The sequence below is a fragment of the Diabrotica virgifera genome, chromosome 9 (genome assembly GCF_917563875.1).
Source record: "Diabrotica virgifera virgifera chromosome 9, PGI_DIABVI_V3a".
In the NCBI taxonomy this organism is placed as follows: domain Eukaryota; kingdom Metazoa; phylum Arthropoda; class Insecta; order Coleoptera; family Chrysomelidae; genus Diabrotica; species Diabrotica virgifera.
The window spans coordinates 31,427,773-31,450,851 of NC_065451.1; the positions used below are offsets into that span (position 1 = coordinate 31,427,773).

Consider the following 23,079-nt stretch of genomic DNA (forward strand, 5'->3'; position numbering starts at 1 on the left):
TTTAAATAAACAATAATTTTTGGTGCTACACGCAGGACAGCGGATAGTTAGCTCTGATTGGGCATTCCAATGACCTTTGATAATTATTGATACATTTTAATTTTTAGTACATTTCGATATAAATAAATAAATTTGTTTATTGCAAAATAAAAACACATACTCGAAATAACACTTTTTTTAGCCATTTTTTAGCTTTTTTTTCTTTGTTCATATATTTTAACTTAGAGAATAAAAGTTTATTTTTCAACATATGCAATTGTTTAAACAATATTTCACAAACAATAATCAAATTAGTTTGATTTTTGTGAAATTAAAATATTAAAATACAACAAACTATAGAGGCACAAAATATAGGGAAGAAAATAATATAATAGATAAAGATTGGAAGAAATTTTGGTGGAAATCAACTTGGGTGAATCGAACACCGCTGTCCTGCTCGTAGCACCAAAAATTAATGTTTATTTAAAGAAATTCCTGACGCCGCGCCGTGGTAGTTAATCGATTTTAATTTTGCAAATTGCAAATGAGAGGTACAGTACTCTTTTATATGCAAAAAAAATTCAACTTGTTATCTCCTTTATTTTCAGTCCTGCGACATATTAAAAAAAAATGAATTTTTTGCGAAAGCTGGATTGCAAAATTTATTTTGCAAAACCTATTGAACCGATCTTAATGAAATTTAGAGTATTGTTTTATTATATGATACAGTTTTTCTGGATAAAATATGAAGGTCCTAAGTGTAGCACGAATGGTTGAAAACGTAAAATGCGAATACTTGTTTTTTATGGTTTTTTCGCCATTGCTATTTTCCAACAAGAGTGACAATTTTTAAAATTTTTAACCAATCCTATGTTGTAGGAAATTTAATTACGCACCTTTTATGTTAGTACAACTTTTCTCGGAAATGAATACTTTTAAAGTTATAATCAAAAAACGAAGAAAAAAATCGAATTTTTCCTTAATTTTTTGACATTTTAATTATTTAAACAATGTTCCGGACCTTTTTAATGGGAGGATAACTCAAATATTATTATTTGAATTATTTTCAAGCAATTTCTGCAAAAAAATTTGAGTCACCTCTCAACGTCTATCTCAAAACAGATGCGCCCCAGACTATTTATATTTATTTCAGTTATCAAGAATTATTACTTAAAAGTAAAAGCTAAAGAATGATGATGCTATAAATACAAACAAAAGAAGCATCTTTCGTCGAGTTTATTGTGATGGGATTAGGAATTTTTATAACCCTTCCAAAAGTATAAAACTTGCAATGACTGTGTCAATTTGCAAAATTTTACAACTTTCTAGTTTACAATTAATCCATGAAACGATATAAATATAAGTTTTTGAGTAAAGAGGTACCTACAGGCGGTAATTCTTTACATGTGTAGGTACACTTTCTTTTAGTAGGTAAAACAAGTACAGAACCTTCTAAAAGTTAGTTTTCCTTGTGTCTATTATTAATTTTGTTTTCAAATTTTTTGATAAATAGGTATTCTTCGTTTTTATTTATAAATAACTACACAAAAATAAAAATTTATTAAGAAGTTACATTTTCTATTGTGTACTTGTGTAGTGCAAAATGTCCCTATCAAATTAGAAAAAAAAGCAAAGAGCGGGCTAGAGCGGTCCCCTGCAAGGCCCGGGCCTTCCGCGGAACCATGCTCAGTACGCCACTGTTTTCATACAACTCACAACTTTTGTTACCTTCTTTAGCACGTCATAAGGTACTACCTTAACAGCTAGAGCCTGTCGATGAAGAAAACAGTGTATCCATAATAGGTTTGGCATTATATATTTTAATTTCGCAATGAGTCCGCTCTGTTTGCAAGTCATCGCTACATCGCTAATTTTGCGCCATCGCTACAAATAGCGATACATTTTTTCCAATCAATATTGTAGTCGCAAGTGCTTTCTTAAAACATATACAAATACTGGCCAGTAGTGTTTGAAGGAAATGCTTTTCAAAATAAGATTTCTTCTCTGATACTGTCATCTGCTTCAAATAGCACAGACACTTTAAACTGTACACAGTCGGAAACATCTGTAGATTCGTCAACTTGCAAAGTAAAATGTTGGCCGTTCTTTAATTTTTCGACTACTTTTGTTCTTGAAAATGGCCGATATCCTTGGGTATATCGTTTATTCTGCATGAAATAGTATTGCTAGAAAGTGGTATGTTTTTGAATTTGTTTGCTTCCTGCTTACTGACTATGACAGCCCTGGGCACTAAGGCTATCTTCTCCCGGTGAGGGTGGTTATCCCTTATCCGAGGGGTGGAATAATTGATACGCTTTTACTTGTTGACTTGTTTTATTTACACTCGCATTAGCATAAGCTGGTAGCACCGCACCCAAAGAACATCTCGTGTAGAAAAGAGACACTATCTTTAATGTGGAAATATTACGTCTGATCACCAAAATAGAATGACGAATGTCCTATAATAATAAAGAATTCCCTTGTTATAGTTTTGCTGTTTATATCTTTAGAAATGCCTATTCAGCATCGACCATGAAAAGTGTTTATAATTGACTCTGCAATTATTAGTTGAATCGTGATCTAGGATAACAATATTTATATAATCGAATGAAGGTTGTAATATTGTTATGATGACATAAATAACTGAAAGTAATTATCGTAGATAATTACAGGGTGTTTTTAAGATATATCTACTGAGTACAGATGAATTCTTGTACACCTTCCCTTTTTAGGAATTTTCCGATTACGGGGAGGGAAATTTGCAAGTCGTGCTACCAACCCATACTGTGTTGTAATCAATACAAAAAATTTATTTTATATACAAACTTCCTAAGCCTACGCAAATACATAAATAATATAAAATGTTCGTTTAACAACATTGTTTCGTAACACTTGTCACTCACTGTGTTTTCGGATTGTAAGCATATAATCTATTCTTATGTATTTCCTTGATTTTATTGTTTTCTATTCTGATTTTACAATTAACGTTATTTACTTCTGTTATCGTGAAAGGACCTACATAAAGACTATCAAACTTACCATTCACTTCCCTTTTTACAAGGACTAGGTCTCCTCTTTTAAAGTGTTGTGGTGTTGCTTTGAGCTTATTCTTTTCTTCTTGCCGCTCTTTTTTGTCTTCATTGCTTCTAGTGAGTTGACCTATCGTGTCTACGTATTCTGTGTCCTCTGGTTTCGAAGAAGTGTCCGATATCACGTCTTCTTTGACAAGTGTTCTATTCGGTTTGTTAATGTGACATTCATGGCATTGTTTAACGTATTTTCTTACGTCTTTTTCTAAATTTTTCCATGTAAATCTTGCTTTTAGCTTCTTTATTAGTCTATTTTTCTTTAAGTGTCCTCCGAACATCGGGTGATTATGGTATTCTTCTATTAATCTGTGTTTTTCTTTGTCATCTTTTATTGTTTCTGGTACTTCACATATGTATATTTCTATATTCTTCAATTTTTTATTTCCTTCTTTAATAAATTCATCAATTGTGCACATTTTAAAAATAATATCATTTACGTATATTTTTACTTTACGTACTGCATTCTCTACCGCCAGCTTATCAAGCTGTACCAACGCTTGGTTTAAATCGAAATGATTCAATCCTGTGGCTATGCTTTTGCTGCATTTTATTTTGTTTTTGGCCCTAATGCTCAGTTTTGGTGAGATTAGTTCTGCTCCAAAGGACAAAATTGGTAGTCTATGCGCCTCTAAATTATTTAGTACCTTCCTTACTGTCTGTTTTGTGGCTTCTGGCTGTAGTGCGAGTTCACTTTCAGCCTTTGTTTGTCTTGCTTCTTTCTCCTTTTCTTTTGCTTGAGCTCTTGTTATAGCTAGTATATGGGCGTTGTCTATGTATAGGTTTTTTAGTTGATGCAATGTTATTCTTGAAAGGCTGTCTGCGTAGTTACTTTTCCCTGTTATATACTCTATTTCGAAGTCATATTCTTCTAGGTCTAATCTGATCCTCGTGAGTTTTGAGGTTGGTTCTTTCATTGCAAATAGGTGTGTCAAAGGTTTATGGTCTGTTTTTACTTTGAATGTTGGTGCTCCATATAGATAACATTTAAAATAATTAATTCCCCAATGAATCGCTAGTAATTCCTTAACGATTATAGGTTTATTACATTCTCCTTTACTAAAACTTCTTGATGCATATGCTATAGGTAGGTCAATTCCGTTATAATCTTGACTTAGGATTGCTGAACAACTCTCATTGGATGCGTCTTGGTGGTTTCGTCAGAGATGCTTTAAGCTTTTTGAATGCTTCTTCACACTCCTCGGTCCATGAAAATTCTACTCCTTTCCTCGATAATTTGTTGAGTGGTCTGCATATTTCCGCAAAATTTTTAATAAAACGTCTGTAATAGTTGCAAAATGCTACAAATCTCTTTGTTTCTTCCGCTGTCTTAGGTGTCGGATATTGTTCAATTGCTGCATACTTCGCTTTGTCTGGTGATACTCCCTCTTGAGAAAGATCATGTCCTAAATATGTTACTTCCCTTCTAAAGAATTGACATTTTCCTGGGTTAAGTTTCAAATTGAATTTTCGACATGTCTCGAATGTCTTTTTCAGGTTGTCTAAGTGATGTTTTTCGGATATTCCAATTACTACGATATCGTCCATGTAAAGAAATGCTTTGTCTGGTGTTAATCCTGAAAATGCTATTGACATCATTCTTGAAAAGCTATTTGGGCTTACATTTAATCCAAAAGGTAATCTGGTAAATTGAAATGCTCCATTTTCTGTGCTGAACGATGTGTATTTTCTCGATGATTTTTCTAATGGTATCTGGTGAAAGCCTGACATTAAGTCTATAACTGAAAACCATTTTGCTCTTCCTAGTTGATCTAATATCGAATCTATTCTTGGTAATGGAAATTTGTCTGTAACTATCTTCTTGTTCAGTTGTCTAAAATCTATGCATAATCTCCATGCTTTTCCTCCATCTATAGCTTTTTTCGGTACCAGTACTACTGGACTGTTGTACTCGGATGTAGATGGTTCTATGATTCCTTGGTCTCTTAGGTTTTGTACTTGTCGATTTAATTCCTCTGTTTGCGCATGAGGTGTCCTATAATTCTTGATATATACCGGAGTTTGGTCTTTAACTCTTAGTTTTTGTTCGTAGAAATTGTTACAGGTTAACATATCATGCCTTAGGGCGAATATGTCTGAATATTCCTCGCATAACGATACTAAGTTGTCTCGTATGTATTCTGGTATGTCTAATTTCAGTGATTCTCGTAATTCTTTTTTTCTGTCCTTGCTGTCGTTGACTAGCCTATATATATTGAATAGTTTAATATCCAACGTCCTGATTGTGCTTGCGTCTACATTTACTGTTTCGTACGTTGTGTTCAAAATTTTGATGTATGGATTATTACTTGAAATAATTGCTCTTGCTATGAATATTCCTGGTTGTATTTCTTGCTGTTCCACTATCCTGTCTTCCTTTAACGTTTGAAAAATTTTTACGATTCTGTAAATTTCACATCTAGGCGGTATTATTATGGTGTCATTGTCTATATTATCCAGAATTTTCGTACTAATGTAACAATCGTTGTCCTCTTTAATGTGCATTTTAAGGTTTGCGTAATCTAGTATACATTGAAAGTTAGAAATAAAGTCTCTCCCAATGATTCCGTCTGTTGGAATTGGAAAGTTAGGTTCTACCAATTGAAAGATGTGTTCGAATCCTGATGTATTGAAAGATGTATCCTCTTCTGTATTGCTGCTGTCCTCTCCTATTCTCGTAGTTTGTCCTATAATTTAAGACTCTTCCTTGTGCATTTTCTTCAGTCGTATCGATCGACAAAAATTTAGATACTACTTCCTGCGGTGATGTAAAGTTACCTGCTTCCAGTATTAGCTTAGCTTTCTCTGCATTAGCGTTTCGTTTCATTGTTGTTACTACTGCTTCCGTCGTATATTTCTTTGCTAAGTCAAGTGGCATTCCTTCCGCTATGTATGCTACTTTTAATTGTTCTGCTAACTCTTCCACTTCAGATGCGTACACTGCTGCATCTCTATGCCCTTGCCTTTTTTTGGCTAATTTGGCTATTAAATTCTTCGGATTATCACCTTTTAATTCTTTCTTTAGTGCTTCAGCTATCCGTGGAATCGTATCTTCTGTGGTTATTAGGTTCCTAGCCTTATTGGTGAGTCGCGTTTTTATTAGCGTTACAGCTGTGTCTTCATGACCTTCTGCCAATTTTCCAAGTAGTTCTAATGCGTCTAAAAATGGTTGTAATTTCCCTGCGCTTCCATCGAACTCGTTGGGCAATATCTTGCTTGCGATATTCAAAAATTCAGTGATTGTCAAAGCCATGTTTAATATTGTTATATCTTGTTTTATGTCACCTTTTTTCTCTTTTATTTCGTCGTTTATTATTTCTTCTTCTCCTTCCTCGTCGCTTTTTCCTTCTTCTATTTCCTCATCGCTTTGTTCCTCTTCAACTTCCTTGTCGATTGGTTGATGTATTGAACTTGGAACCACTGTTCTCACATTTACTGCTTGAAATGATCGTATAACTTTGTCTCTGATTTTTCCAAAATATTTGTTGCACGATTCCCTTTGTTTGTCCGAAAGTGCTTCCCAGTTTTTCCTAGTCAATTGCGGTAACTTGTTATAAGCTTTAATTAGCTGTGTCGTCACTTCTTCCTTTATGTCCTTAGATTTCGGAACTTTTTTCTTTAAGACTCTTCTGCTTTGCCTGTCTATTTCTTGTGCAATTTCCTCAACTATTTTGACAAAATCTTCCCAAGTAACTTTGTTGCTACTCATTTATACATAATTTTTTTTCTTTTTTCCAGCTTCTGCACTTCTTAGCGAAAATATAAATTCGATAGTCTTACGGTGTATATAGATATGTAGTATATAGATATATAGTAAAAATATAGAGATAAAATAGTACGTCAATATATGGTAAAAATATGTAAAAATTGCAGTAGTAATAAAAATTCAAAAATAAATAACGTTATATTAACCCTTGTAAATAAGTAGTTAGAATAATAATTTAAATGTATTATGCATATAGCGTATATTTGTTATATCGTATATTTATTTTGATAGGTATATTTACGATAGCAAATATTAAGATCATAAAAAATTGCAAAAATGTACTAAAAATCAGTAGTCAAATAATAAATGAATAAAAGTCAGCAAGGATAAAGTATACGTTGATAAATATGTAAAAATCATATAAAATTGTATCATTGCGTCCTATAATAACTTAATATGAGGGTAAAAAAAAATCTTTGTATATTGATAAATATTGGTAATAGAATAGAATAATTAAGTAAAAATAGGTAAACTTGAAACATATATTAATGTAATTAAGGTAGCACATAATGTTTATACTTTATACTTTATATTAATCAGGAAATACCATAAAAATAGCTAATATGGACTTACCACTTTTACGCGTCTTTGTTCGTATCACAAGTCCTCGCTGCACGTTCCATAGCATTGTCCATTTTCCATTGTCCCACGATGTTCCATCTCCATACTATTCCCTTTTCAGCTCCGCGTCGGCCTGATGTCTCCATCCATTTTACATACCACACTGTTGTCTAAGGTGGTCTAGGTGCCTGAACATTGACGTGTTTCTCCATACCTGTCCTGTTTACCAGTCCTGAGTTCTCGCCTGGTCTTGGATCGCCATATGACAGCCCTGGGCACTAAGGCTATCTTCTCCCGGTGAGGGTGGTTATCCCTTATCCGAGGGGTGGAATAATTGATACGCTTTTACTTGTTGAGTTGTTTTATTTACACTCGCATTAGCATAAGCTGGTAGCACCGCACCCAAAGAACATCTCGTGTAGAAAAGAGACACTATCTTTAATGTGGAAATATTACGTCTGATCACCAAAATAGAATGACGAATGTCCTATAATAATAAAGAATTCCCTTGCTATAGTTTTGCTGTTTATATCTTTAGAAATGCCTATTCAGCATCGACCATGAAAAGTGTTTATAATTGACTCTGCAATTATTAGTTGAATCGTGATCTAGGATAACAATATTTATATAATCGAATGAAGGTTGTAATATTGTTATGATGACATAAATAACTGAAAGTAATTATCGTAGATAATTACAGGGTGTTTTTAAGATATATCTACTGAGTACAGATGAATTCTTGTACATGACCATAATTGCAACCATATCAAGTGCTGCTGGTCAAATAAGATTTTCGGTAATTGCCGTCGCCGTCACCGTCACCGACGCAGTTTTGCCCGCGTGAATAACTGATAAATGTACTAAAAAAGGAAAAAAGCGTTACCTAACGTATGTAGTCTTTTAATTAAATTATTTCTTTGAATTTTTTAAAACACAAGGCGGTCGCCAGAATATTTCAACCTGTAAAGGGGTCGCTAAATCAAAAAGATTGAAAAACACTGACCTAGAGTAGAACTTAAGGATAGACGCCCTACAAAAAAATTGTTATGGCGTGCAAAAAACCCTTTAACAGTAGAAAAATAATTTTAATTGAATGTTTGAACGAATTAGAAGAATAATTTAAGACTTAACAACTCATGGATTATTATTTTTCCTACTCAAAAAACTTATAAATTTATATCATCAGCCATCTCGACGACCAATTAAAAAATTCTGAGATCGTAGACTCTAGACGTTTTTAATTATAAAGGGGATATTTAAAGGTAGTGTCGGACTGCATACTTAGAAACGTATGTAGTTATCATATCTAAGTACACCATTCTTCTTCTAAACTAAACATAAAACTCGTGGACTAGCGCAGATGTGTACAGGTATGACCAAAATTCTAAATTGAAGAAAAATGAACATACTACACTATTACACATAATCCTTGCCCCTTTCTTCCGAGATTTTTTTAACCGATCATTAACTATTCTTTTGTTTAAGTACATGATACTGGTTTAATAGAGAATTACGATTTTAGGTTTTCCCCATGGTTTTCCATGTGAAATCTGTTCCGAATTGTTTTCACAAAGATCCATTTTAAAAGAACATATGGGACTACACACTGAAGATAATCCTTTTGCTGGTGAAGTTCGTGAAAAAAAGTTTTCACAAAATTCCCATTTAAATGAGCATATGGCAATACACACTGGCGATAAACCTTTTGCATGTAAAATTTGCTCCAGAAGTTTTTCAAAAAGATCCAGGTTAGCAGACCATATTAGAGTACACACTGGGGATAAACCATTTGCATGTGAAATTTGCTCCAAAAGATGGACAGCAAAGAGCAATTTAAAAAGACATATGAAAATCCACACTGACGATAAAACTTTTGTATGTGACATTTGCTCCAAGAGTTTTTCACAAAGGTCCAGTTTAACAAAACATATGAAAGTAGTACATACTGGAGATAAACCTTTTGCATGTGAAATTTGCTGCAAGAGTTTTTCACACAGATCCACGTTAGCAGAACATATTAGAGTACATACTGGTGATAAACCTTTTGAATGTGAAATTTGCTCCAAACGATTTTCACACAGATCCGGGTTAAAAAGACATATGAGAGTACATATTGGCGATAAACCTTTTGCATGTGAAATTTGCTCCAAGAGTTTTTCACAAAGGTCCACTTTAACAGAACATATGAGAGTAGTACATACTGGAGATAAACCTTTTGCATGTGAAATTTGTGCCAAAAAGTTTTCAAAAAGTTCCCATTTAAAAGATCATATGAAAATACACACTGGCGATAAACCTTTTGTATGTGATATTTGCTTCAAGAGTTTTTCACAAAGGTCCAGTTTAACAAAACATATGAGAGTAGTACATACTGGAGATAAACCTTTTGCATGTGAAATTTGCTGCAAGAGTTTTTCACAAAGTTCCACGTTATCAGAACATATTAGAGTACATATTGGCGATAAACCTTTTAAATGTGAAATTTGCTCCAAACGATTTTCACACAGATCCGGGTTAACAAAACATATGAGAGTACATATTGGCGATAAACCTTTTGCATGTGAAATTTGCTCCAAGAGTTTTTCACAAAGGTCCACTTTAACAGAACATATGAGAGTAGTACATACTGGAGATAAACCTTTTGCATGTGAAATTTGTGCCAAAAAGTTTTCAAAAAGTTCCCATTTAAAAGATCATATGAAAATCCACACTGGCGATAAACCTTTTGTATGTGACATTTGCTCCAAGAGTTTTTCACAAAGATCCACGTTAGCAGAACATGTTAGAGTACATACTGGTCATAAACCTTTTGAATGTGAAATTTGCTCCAAAAGGTTTTCACGAAGATCCGTGTTAAGAAAACATATGAGAGTACATACTAGCGATAAACCTTTTGCGTGAAGGAAACATATGAGAGTACATACTAGCGATAAACCTTTTGCTTGCGAAATTTGTTCCAAGAGTTTTTCACAAAGATCCAGTAACAGACCATATTACAGTACACACTGGGAATAAACCATTTGCATGTGAAACATGCTCCAAAAGTTTTTCACAAGAATCCAGTTTAGCAGAACATATTATGACAGCACATACATATGTATATATAGTTTAGCTCTCCAGGCCTAGAAGGCCCATGGCTTGGTTCACTATTTTTTTCCATTCTTTGATGCTTGCTGCTTTTTTCCAAGTTGTGATTTTAAGTTCTATGTCTCTTTCAAGATCTTTATCCATCTAGTTTTGGGTCTACCTTTCTTTTTCTTTCCGGCTATTTCTTCCGTTAGTATTCTTTCGGGAAGTCTCGTGTTTGGCATGCGTTGGATATGTCCCAACCACCTCAGTCTTTGTGATTTCATGATTCCTACTATATTCCGTTCTCCATACATCCTCTCCAGTTCTACATTTGGTCATTTTATACACATTCCATTTCATATCTTCCCTCCAAGTATTTTCTTGAAGCCTTTTCTTTCCCACACTTTCAACTCGGATTTGTTCACTGGCATATAATGCTATAGGTCTTATCACTGTCTTTTACAGCGTCTTCTTCTTCTTCCCACTTTATAAATATTCTCAGTGCCTGTTTTACTTCGGTTTTTAGCCTCAATTGACATTGTTTGACCATCTTTTCCTCGGTCGTCCCAATGATCTTCTTCTATTTGGCGATTTGTCTCTTGCTATTCGTACTATTATATTTTCTGTCATTCTTTTTATGTGTTTATTCCATTCTATTTTTCTTCTTTTGGTCCACTTGTTTATTTCTTCTATACCACATCTCGCTCGTATTTCCTCACTTCTTACTCTGTTCCTTAGAGTTTGGTTTGTTATTTTTCGTAAGACTTTCATTTCTGCTGTTTCCAGCAGTCTTTGTGTTTTCGCCGTATCTGCTCTTGTTTACGCTGTGTACGTCATTATCGGTCTTATTGTTGATTTATATATCCTGGTTTTCGTTTCCATTGTGAGGTATTTATTTCTCTAGATTGTGTTGTTGAGACATTCTTCTGCCCTGTTCGCCATGTTCACTTGTTTTTGTTCTTCTGCCACTTTTCCGTAGCTTCACAGTTTTATTTCCAAGAATTCTGTTTCCATCACTTGTTCTATTATTTTGTTATTTACGACCAATTTACATCGTCTCGGTTCAGCTGATACCACTATCGATTTAGTTTTCTCTGTCGAGATCACCATGTTGTATATGAGAACCGTGTCTTCGAATTCTTTAATCAATCTTTGAAGGTCATCTTCATTTTCGGCTGTTATTATGGCGTCGTCGGCGTAGCAGATTATCTTTATTTCCTTTTCTCCCATTCTATATCCTCTCCTTTTTCTAACTTTCTTTATGATTTCATCCATTATCAGATTAAATATTAATAGGCTCAGCGAATATCCTTGTCTAATGTCAGTTTCATACTTAACAGGTTGCGATAGTTTTCCCTTACATCTTACTAAAGCTATGTTTTTAAAAGCCTTTACAGCGTGTCTACTTAAATTGGAAACATATGGTAAACTTTTTTATTATTAATTTTCTTTGTAAAATAAAATTGTAAAATATTTGTAATAGGATGATTTAACGAATTAGAAAAAGAATTTAAGACTTAACAACTAATGGGTTTTTGTTTTTCCTACTCAAAAAACTTATACATTTATATCATCAGCCATCTCGGCGACCAACTAAGAAATTCCGAGATCGCGGCTTAAAGAAGTATAGTTCGAGATAATTACGTAGACTCTAGACGTTTTTAATTATAAAGGGGATATTTGAAGGTAGTGTCTGACTGCAGACTTAGAAACGTATGTAGTTATCATATATGAGTACACCATTCTTCCTCTAAACTAAACATAAAACTCTAGGACTAGCGCAGATGTGTACAGGTAGGTATGACCAAAATTCTAAACTAAAGAAAAATGAACATGCTACACTATTACACACAATCCTTTCCCCTTTCTTCTGAGATTTTTTTAACCGATCATTAAATATTCTTTTATTGAAGTAGGCACATGATAGTGGTTTATTAGAGAATTACGATTTTAGGTTTTTCCCGTGGTTATCCATGTGAAATTTGTTTCGAATTATTTCCACAAAGATTTATTTTGAAAGAACATATTGGACTACACCAGCTGAAGATAAGCCTTTTGCTTGTGAAATTTGCTCCAAGAGTTTTTCACAAAAATCTACGTTATCAGAACATCTATGAGTACATACTGGCATAAAACTTTTGCATGTGAAATTTGCTCCAAAAGTTTTTCACAAGAATCCAGTTTAGCAGAACATAATATGACGGTACATACATATGTATGTAGTTTATGGATGTTCCCCTAACAGCTCTGTCAAAATTATTTAATATTAAAAAAATGTTAACCCATTTTCTACCAGAATATCAATAAATATATTTTTTCATAAATATACCTGCAGATGACAATGGAATGAAACTAAATAAACGTAAAAATATGTTTTTATTAATTTTTTTTATAAACATAAGAAAAAAACGCTGTGACCATATGGTCACACAGGGAGATTACCTATATATATACATTATGTATTTACTACTGTGTATGAAAAATGTCAAAACATTCAATGCAAAGTCCTAAATTACATTTTTTACACTGTGTACGTATCACAGAAGAACATCCTTCTAGAGCACACCTACGTCTTTTGCCGTTAGAAACTTTAACAATAAGATGGTCAATTTTGTTATATCGTAGATTGTCGGACACTCTATTCATGGACAGAATATTCCTGCTGACTGAGGGCTTACCAGGACGACTAGGCGGAACTCCATATTTCCGCATATACATCTGTGCAATTTCTCGGCGGAAAACTATATTAGGTGTCTTTTTTTCTTTCCTTTGAGGACTTCTTATAAAGCACCCACGCGTTATGTAGGCATACGTCTACAAGCCAAGTAAAAAGAGGCCAATACCACTTTCTACTTCTGATGCCAATTCTGTATATTGCCACATCTTCATCCATTCTATCCGTGCCACCCATGAATGTATCATATTTTGCAATAATCAAAGGCCTTTGTACTTGAATAATTTTCTTCTGTTGTTTAGAGTATCTCTTAACGTAACTTTGAGGATTGATGCCGTAGCAAGTTGATGCAGCCGTAACTACAGCATTATCCAATTATTTCCAAGATATAGACCAAGATAATTCCGTCATTTTTAGATATAACATAATCAACAGAACCTCTAGTTTTAGTAGCCATTACTTTGTTGTCCGGCAAAGGGCAATACTTAGGCAAAGGGCAATACGTTGTCCAAAAATATGTTCTGCCCGGTAAGGGATGGTAGCCAGATAAAATTAAAATTCCGAAAAAACATTTTAACTCGTCAATGGAGAGATTTGGATCTGGAAAATTCTTGAACGCGGCATATTTTTTTTGTTTCTTGTAAAATATGTTCAAACATATCGTTGTCAAAAATAGTTCGAATAGTTGTAATGAACTCATGTCATAAAATTCATAACTTTCAGATCTATTCTCGTTTTTAAATTTTTTATTATGTATCAAATCTCTCTCCATCCATTGCTTGATCTCAGTTTTTTTAGAAATTCTACATTTTTTATTTTTCCCTTATTTATTTGACTCACTTGTTCATCAGGTTCTGTTGTCTTTATTTCATCCACAGAGTCTTCCTCTCCTTGTTCCATATTTTCATTACGATTTGTTCGAACTTCAACTGACGCTAATAACTGTATGACACAAATTGTCAACTAAACCACCACCGTCTTCGTCTCCGGAATCTTCATCCGTATCCTCATGAACAGCTGGAGGACAAATAAACACCGATGTTTCATCATTTTCTATATTTTCATCGTCATGGTCAATGCTTCTTCTAATGTAAAACCACGTTATGGTCACAAACAAATATTAGAAGCTCTACCGCATTTCATACAATACTTTTGTGATAAATTATATAAATATGTCTTAAACACATGTCTCTAGATCCTATTTGTTCAAAAATATTTTTGGTTTCTTTAAAAATAAGATTAAAAAATATTACTTACTCAAAGCGAACGTCCATTTTGATGCTTTCTAGTTGTAACACCATCAAATAATAACTATAACATGGCTTTGCCAGCGAATAGATCAGGTACCGGGTATGTCATTCGTTAAGTTAAATAGATATCACTAGTCAGCGTGGTTATATAACTAGTTGCATATATCGCTGTATGTGTTAAATATTGTATATTTAAAAGGGGTCATTTAGTGTGACCATACGGTTACGCTAGCAGAAAACGGGTTTGTCGCGTTAACGTCATACGTATGACTAACCCGCGAGCAATCGCGCCGTTAGATAAAATCTAACATTTTCTCCTTTTTCGCGATAACTTGATGAAAATTTTTGCAATTTTGAAAAAATTTCGTAAGTGCCTCGAGGAAGGGTGTAGTAATGCGTAGCTATTTTTCTTCTTCTTCTTGTGGAATTTATGGCTTTGGGGAGAGTCAATTAGCTTTAATAATTGTTAGAAATAATATTTCTAACATAGCAAGTAAATAAAAATACTATTGGGACCGTGCAAGTTCGGCAAAGCGACACCTGGTTTACACGCTCAGCAACTCTCTTCGCACTTTTAATTATATTAGTCCTAGTTACTGGATAATTGTCAAGGCCATAGTCCAAAAAAACAATAAGAAAAAATAATATTCAGGTTGTTATTAAAACGTAAACAATTGTATGTTAAAAGTAAATAAAATTAGTTATTAAAATGCAGTACTGCAAGCAAAATACAATTAATTAAATTTACCTTTATATAATAATTGCATATCATGTCAATATTGTGGAGCAATATATACTTTTTCTTCTTCAATGACATTAGGTATGAAATGTATGTCAATTTGACAATTTCAATTGACAATGTGAATTATTTAAGAAAGTTGCAATATTTCTCCGCTATTCGCGCACGATCGTTTCTCGTATCTCCTCCAAGGATTGCACACCGCGAATAAAATAAAAATTTGTTGTAAATTCGTATTTAAAATCGTATTGTGAGATAAAATCTAACTCGCGACTGTTCACGTTACAGAAGTGAGCGCGACTGCTCCCAGGCTAAAGTCCACTAGCTCTTAGCTAACTTCTGAAGGTGGGAAAGTTATGTTTTATAGGTTAATACCGATAATTTCCCACCTCTACTATTTTCATGCCTTTTATTTCACAACGCATTATGTAGGCCATCTTTTGTGTTATTTTGCCTGTTATTAGCGCACTCATAACTATATATTAGAATTATATCTCAAAGGATTTTTGTCACTGGATGGATTTCCCCTGTATTACTTTAGTCATAAACGTATTGATTATTGCTTTTTATTTGTAGAAACAGATTTCAATAAATAAAGGATGTTAAAAAAATGTGATACTGGTTTAATACATAATTACGATTTTAGGTTTTCTCCATGGTATTCCATGTGAAATCTGCTCCGAATTATTTTCACAAAGATCCATTTTAAAAGAACACATGGGACTACATACTGAAGATGAGCCTTTTGCTGGTGAAGTTCGTGATAAAAACTTTTCGCAAAATTCCCATTTAAATGAACATATTATGGCAATACACACTGGCGATAAACCTTTTGCATGTAAAATTTGCTCCAAGAGTTTTTCAAAACGATCCACGTTAGCCGACCATACGAGAGTACACACTGGGGAAAAACCATTTGCATGTGAAATTTGTTCGAAAACGTTTTCCCTAACATCCAATTTAAAAAAACATATAAGAATACACACTGGCGATAAACCTTTTGTATGTGAAATTTGCGCCAAAAGATTTTCACAAAGAAGCAGGTTAACAAAACATATGAGAGTACATATTGACGATAAACCTTTTGCATGTGAAATTTGCTCCAGAAGTTTTTCACAAAGATCCAGTTTAGCAGAACATATGAGTGTACATATATATGCATATATAGTTTAGCTCTCCAGGCCTAGAAGGCCCATGGCTTGGTTTACTGTTTTTTCCATTCTTTCTTGCTTTTTCTTCTTTTTCAGATGCAAATCCACTAATGGATGGTAGCGATCACATTTTCCATTAACTCTCTATTTCTTGCAATGTGTATCAGAGATTGAATGCCAATAATCCCTGTCCATTGCCTTATGTTTCGGAGCCAGGACATTTTCTTGCGTTCTATTCCTTTCTTGCCTTCAATTTTACCCTCGATTGTAAGTTGAAGGAACTGGTATTTTTCGGTTCGCCTGATGTGACCCAGATACTCCGTTTTCCTTTTCTTGATGGTTTTGAAAAGTTGGCGTTCTTGGTTGATTATTTTAAGGACATCTACATTTGTGACTTTCGCCGTCCATGGTATCTTTAGGATACGGCGATAAAGCCACATTTCGAAGGCTTCCAATTTGTTTATATCTCTCGTTTTGAGTGTCCAGCCCTCTACTCCATATAGTAGCACCGACCATACGTAGCACTTAGTAAACCTTAATCTCAGTTGAAGAACGAACTCTGAACAGGTCAGTACCTTCCTGAAATTTACGAAAGCTTGTTGAGCTTGCTTAATGCGACATTTTACTTCCCTGTCCGATGACCAGTCTTCAAAAAGCCACGTTCCCAGGTATTTAAATTTGCTCTCTTTCAATAGACTTGGTATTCAGTGTTATGGTGGAGTTTTCAAGCGCATCCAGGTTTCTGGAGATGATCTTGAATTTGGCCTTTTTGGTATTCATCTCTAATCCAATTCGCTTACTGTAGTATTCTCCGATTATAGTGACAAGTTGTTGAAGATCGACTAAAGACACCGCCATCAGCATATCTTATGTTGTTGATCAATACTCCATTCACTTTGTTTCCCATCTCTGCATCTTCCAAAGAATCTTGAAATATGTCTTCCGAATAAATCAATTACTTTTAATGGGAAATAAGCCACAGTTTTACCAAAAAAATGATTTTATTAACGTTTCGAATCCCAAATTCCGAATAAATGTTAAGTAAAAGAGGGGATAGTCTAAGAGCTAGTGAACCCTCCGACTAACGGTCGTCCTGTAAGGCTAAAAATTTGTATAGTGATAATTCATAGCACACCAAGGCTAAACACCATTACCTGGCAAGCATCAGCGGTGCACGTGTATCTACCAGGTGAATCGAAAAGTGCAAATTTAGGGGGTAAAATAAACTTTCTCCTGTAAGCTTTAAATTTAAGTATGTGTTTGAGTAAGTCATTTAGAAGAAATGTTTACAATGACAGGCGATTCTGAAGAGCATAAGACCTTGCCAGGCGAGGGGAAAGATTAGGGGTTTTTCATAAAATTATTTTTTTTGTATCGAACAAATTTTTTTAAAGTTTTTTGAATCATTCCAAACAGAAAAGGTCTTTAGTGATTTTTCTCTTAAGTTAATAGTTTTTGTTATATAAGCGATTGAAAATTTTGAAAATTGCGAAATCGGCCATTTTTAACCCTAAATCGGACATTTATCTAAAAATTTCAATGTTGCCAAAGTACGTAGATATTCTTTAAACATTGATTGATAAAATCCCGAAGAGTTTTTTGCAATAAAATATCGAAAACCCCTTTGTTTTTTTAATTGCTAATTAAGCGGGCGCGACACTGTAGTATAAGTGAGGACGTTTGAGTTTGCATAAATTCATTATCTCGAGCATGGGCAAATTTCAAGAGAAATCCTCAGACAGGTCGATTTTTATTTTTGAATTAGGACTTTTTGGCATATGTATAATACTAGTGACGTCATCCATCTGGGCGTGATGACGTAATCGATGATTTTTTAAATAAGAGTAGGGGTTGTGTGATAGCTCATTTGAAAGGTTATTTAATTCTCTATTCAGTATTATAAACATTAACATAATTATTTATACAGGGTGTACAAAAAAAATTTCTTCTATTTGTCAAATTTAATCAAAGTTAATTTAATAAAAAAAAATTTGTATACCCTGTATAAATAATTATGTTAATGTTTATATTAGTGAATAGAGAATTAAATAACCTTTCAAATGAGCTATCACACAACCCCTACTCTCATTTAAAAAAATCATTGCTCTTGAAATTTGCTCATTCTCGAGATACATAATGAATTTATGCCAACTCAAACGTCCTCACTTATACTACAGTGTCGCGCTCGCTTGATTAGCAATTAAAAAACAAAGGTGTTTCCGATATCGTATTGCAAAAAAACTCTTTGGGATTTCATCAATCAATGTTTAAAGAATATCTACCTACCCTTGGCAACTTTGAAATTTTTAGATAAATGTTCGATTTAGGGTTAAAAATGGCCGATTTCGCAATTTTCAAAATTTTCAATCGCTTATATAACAAAAACTATTAACTTAAGACAAAAATCACTAAAGACTTTTTCTGTTTGGAATGATTCAAAAAACTTTAAAAAAATTTGTTCGATGCCAAATAAATAATTTTATGAAAAACCCCTAATCTTTCCCCTCGCCTGGCAAGGTCTTATGCTCTTCAGAATCGCCTGTCATTGTACACATTTCTTCTAAATGATTTACTCAAACACATACTTAAATTTAAACCTTACAGGAGAAAGTTTATTTTACCCCCTAAATTTGCACTTTTCGATTCACCTGGTAGATACACGTGCACCACTGATGCCTGCCAGGTCATGGTTTTTAGCCTTGGTGTGCTATGAATTATCACTAGAAAAATTTCTAGCCTTACAGGACGACCGTTAGTCGGAGGGTTCACTAGCTCTTAGACTAGGAAAGCATCTGTTATGTTTGGGTTTGGATATAGAATTGTATATTTTTAATTGTGCCTTTGATACCAGTACAAGTTTTCAATGCATCATATGCCTTTTTGGTCTATATCAAGGTTTTGGAGGATCTGCATTAACTTGTGGTATTGGACATGATCAATCGCTTTTTCGTAATCTAAAAAGCACAGGAACACGTCCTACCTCTGGTCGCAACAATTTTGGACCAGCACCTGTGTTCCTACTATTGCTTCTCTTGTTCCTAAGCCTTGCCTAAACCCGAACTGAGAATCACTGATATCCTATTCACATTTTTTGTATAATCTTTGATGTTGTATTTTTAAAAATACCTTTCCTACTTGCTGCTTTATTTTTCCAATTTGTGATTTTAAGTTCTTCTTGTCTTTTTCAACATTTTCAACTTCCTCTTTCTTCCATCTGGTTTTCAATCTACCTGTCTTCTTCTTTCCTCCTATTCCTCCCGTTAGTATTCTTTTATGAAGTCTCGTGTTTGGCATCCGTTGGATATGTCCCAACCATCTCAGTCTTTGTGATTTTATGATTCCTACTATATTAGGTTACCCATTCATCCTCTCCAATTCTACATCTGGTCTTTTTATCCACAATTCCATACCCCACCACCAAATATTTTCTTGAGGACTTTCCTTTCGAACACTTTCAGCTCGGATTTGTTCAACGCTCATGTTTCACTGGCATTTAATGCTGTAGGTCTTATCACTGTCCTTTACAGCATGTCTACTTAAATTGGAATCATATAGGAAACTTTTTTGTTATTAATTTTATTTTTAATATAATGTTTGAACGAATTAGAAAAATCATTTAAGACTTAACAGCTCATAGGTTTTTGTTTTTCCTACTCACAAAACTTATAAATTAATTTTATTTTGGTGCCTATTATTTATAGCTTAAGCTAATAATTGAAAAGCATTATGAGAATTCCAAGGGACTATTCAAAGAACTTAACAACTCGTGGGTTTTTGTTTCGCCTACTCAAAAAATTTATACATTTATATCATCAGCCATCTCGGCGACCAACTAAGAAATTCCGAGATCGCGGCTTGAAGAATTATAGTTCGAGATAATTACCCAGACTTTTTTAATTATAAAGGGGATATTTGAAGGTAGTGCCTGACTGCATACTTAGAAACGTATGTAGTTATCATGTATAAGTACACCATTCTTCCTCTAAACTAAACATAAAACTCGAGGACTAGCGCAGATGTGTACACAGGTCTGACCAAAATTTTAAATTCAGGAAAAATGAACATTCTACACTATTACACATAATCCTTCCTGATTTATTCCGAGATTTTTTTAATCAATCAACAAATATTCTTTTATTTAAGTACATGACAGTGGTTTAATAGAGAATTACGATTTTAGGTTTTCCCCGTGGTTTTCCATGTGAAATTTGCTCCGAATTATTTCCAGAAAGATCAACTTTGAAAGAACACATGGGACTACACACTGAAGATAAGCCTTTTGCTTGTGAAATTTGTGCCAAAAAGTTTTCACAAAGTTCTCACTTAAGAGACCATAATATGAGAGTACACACTGAAGATAAACCTTTTGCATGTGAAATTTACTCCAAAAGTTGTTTAAACAGATCCATATTAGCAGAACATATAAGAGTACATACTGGCGATAAACCTTTTGCGTGTGAAATTTGCTTGAAAATGTGTTGGAGGGCATCTAATTTAAAAACACATACGAAAATATATACCGAAGATAAACCGTTTGCATGTGAAATTTGCTGCAAGAGTTTTTCAAAAAGATCCAGGTTAGCAGAACATATTAGAGTACACACTGGGGATAAACCATTTGCTTGTGAAATTTGCTCCAAAACTTTTTCACTAACATCCAGTTTAAAAACACATGTGAGAATACACACTGGCGATAAATCTTTTGCATGTGAAATTTGCTCCAAGAGATTTTCAAAAAGATCTACGTTAGCAGAACATATAAAAGTACACACTGGTGATAAACCTTTTGTATGTGAAATTTGCTCCAAATGTTTTTCACAAAGATCCGGGTTAATAAAACATATGAGAGTACATACTAGCCACAAACCTTTTGCATGTGAAATTTGCTCCAAGAGTTTTTCACAACGATCCAGTTTAACAGACCATATGAGAGTACACACTGGGGATAAACCTTTTGTATGTGAAATTTGTGTAAAAAAGTTTTCACAAAGGTCCACGTTAGCAGAGCATATGAGAGTACATACTGGTGATAAACCGTTTGAATGTGAAATTTGCTCTAAGAGTTTTTTAAATAGATATAGGTTATCAGAACATATGAGAGTACATACTGGTGATAAACCGTTTGCGTGTGACATTTGCCCCAAGAGGTTTTCACAAAGATCTAGTTTAAAATACCATATGAGAGTACACACTGGGGATAAACCTTTTGCATGTGAAATTTGCTCCAAAACATTTTCACTAACATCCAATTTAAAAAAGCATATGAAAATACATACGGGTGATAAACCTTTTGTATGTGAAATTTGCTCCAAGAGTTTTTCACAAAGATGCACTTTGGAAGAACATGTGAGATTACATACTGGCGATAAACTTTTTGCATGTGAAATTTGCTTCAAAAGATTTTCACAAAGATGCGGTTTAGCAAAACATATGAGAGTACATACGGGGTCCTGATTCTATTTCAAATTTTGACTCAAAACAGGTCGAAATCAATATGGCGACGTTGAAATGCGACTTTGCGATCCTTGTGGATTTCAGTTGAACTAACTAAAGGACGTCATTAAATTTCGATAGGTCGCAATTAATTTCGACTTCAAAAAAGTGGTTGAAATTATAATTTAGAGTCGAAATTATTGTGACACAGACATGAATGGACGAATGGCCGGAAGTGAGGTTAGGTTTAGTTTAGGAGATGTGTTTTATTTGTTTCTTGCAAGGAAAACTAAAGCAAAAAGTATTAATATGGCTGGGTTTTATGGAAATTTGCTGGTTTTGGAGGAATTAGAGAGAATAGTATTAAATTAGAAATATAATAATTCAGAATGTCCACAACGTGAATTATCAACACAATCAAAGATGTAACGTAATAATCTGGAAAAATAAGTAAAAAAAAAGGAAAAGTTATTTACCAAGTTTATAAACAAATTAGCGCTACCAAATCTTTTTTCCCAATTATTGCTCTGTAACTCAGAAGATTTTAATAAAAAAAAAACACATAAAAATCCACTGAATATGATAAAGTAAATATCACCAGTTGTAACTAATATCTAAATGAATGAAAATCGCTAGGGATTGCGACTGTCATGACGAAGTCGCTATTAAATTTCGACCTTGAAATGAATAAGAATCAGGCCTCTGGTTTCTTGTCGAAAGTGTAAGATAAAATAGATCATCTGGGAATTTTTAAAAAGGACTAAAAGGAAAGTTTAACTTGTATTGAATGAGTCCGGTTGAATGTTGTCAAATCAAATAAAAAAATTGTCAAAAATGAATTTTTTGAAATGTCACTTATAAGTGTAATTTGTAAAAATTATTGTAAAAATAGATAAAACACATTAAAAATAATGATAATTATCATAGAAAACGAAGTCCCACCAGAGGAGTCCCATAGGAAACGTTTTGCAATCATTTCTTGAATTTTATGAGAAATTTTCGTAGGTCCGAAAAACAACATGTAATAGTAACTGAACTAGTGAGAAGAGGAGCCCAAATTTCGAGACAGATGAACGAAAAAAAAATTTATTTGATTCCTTTTTGTAAATTTTAAAATTAATTAGTGTTGTTTAAGACAATCAAAATTGAACCCTCACGCACAAGTTGTAGGTACGTACAACTTCAGTGAGGAACTGAGTTTATTATTGTATAATTTATTTGCTACGAATAAACTCCATTATTATTATTATTATATTTTTTCAGATTTAGCCATACGGCTCACACTCCCTCTAAGGGGAAAATTGACTCATCCCAGATACCTACGGTATCAAAAGGATTGAGCTCTGGTGGGACTCTTTCCGTGTTATCGAG

At 33.7% G+C, this 23,079-nt stretch overlaps 1 protein-coding gene across 4 annotated transcripts in view; it reads left to right on the top strand.

Moving 5' to 3' along the window:
• The window catches only part of LOC126892650 (zinc finger protein OZF-like), a 348,853-nt gene extending 325,896 nt beyond the window's left edge, over positions 1–22,957 (top strand). For 2 of the 4 annotated variants that reach the window (XM_050662286.1, XM_050662287.1), the window contains exon 2: positions 8,915–11,941. In XM_050662286.1, the coding sequence (XP_050518243.1) occupies positions 8,915–10,293 (1,379 nt within the window). In that variant the 3' untranslated portion in view covers positions 10,294–11,941. Of the gene's footprint in view, positions 1–8,914; positions 11,942–21,356 lie in introns of those variants that run through there. The other 2 variants (XM_050662281.1, XM_050662285.1) reach the window with 2 other exon arrangements.
• Positions 22,958–23,079: the final 122 nt, after the last annotated feature.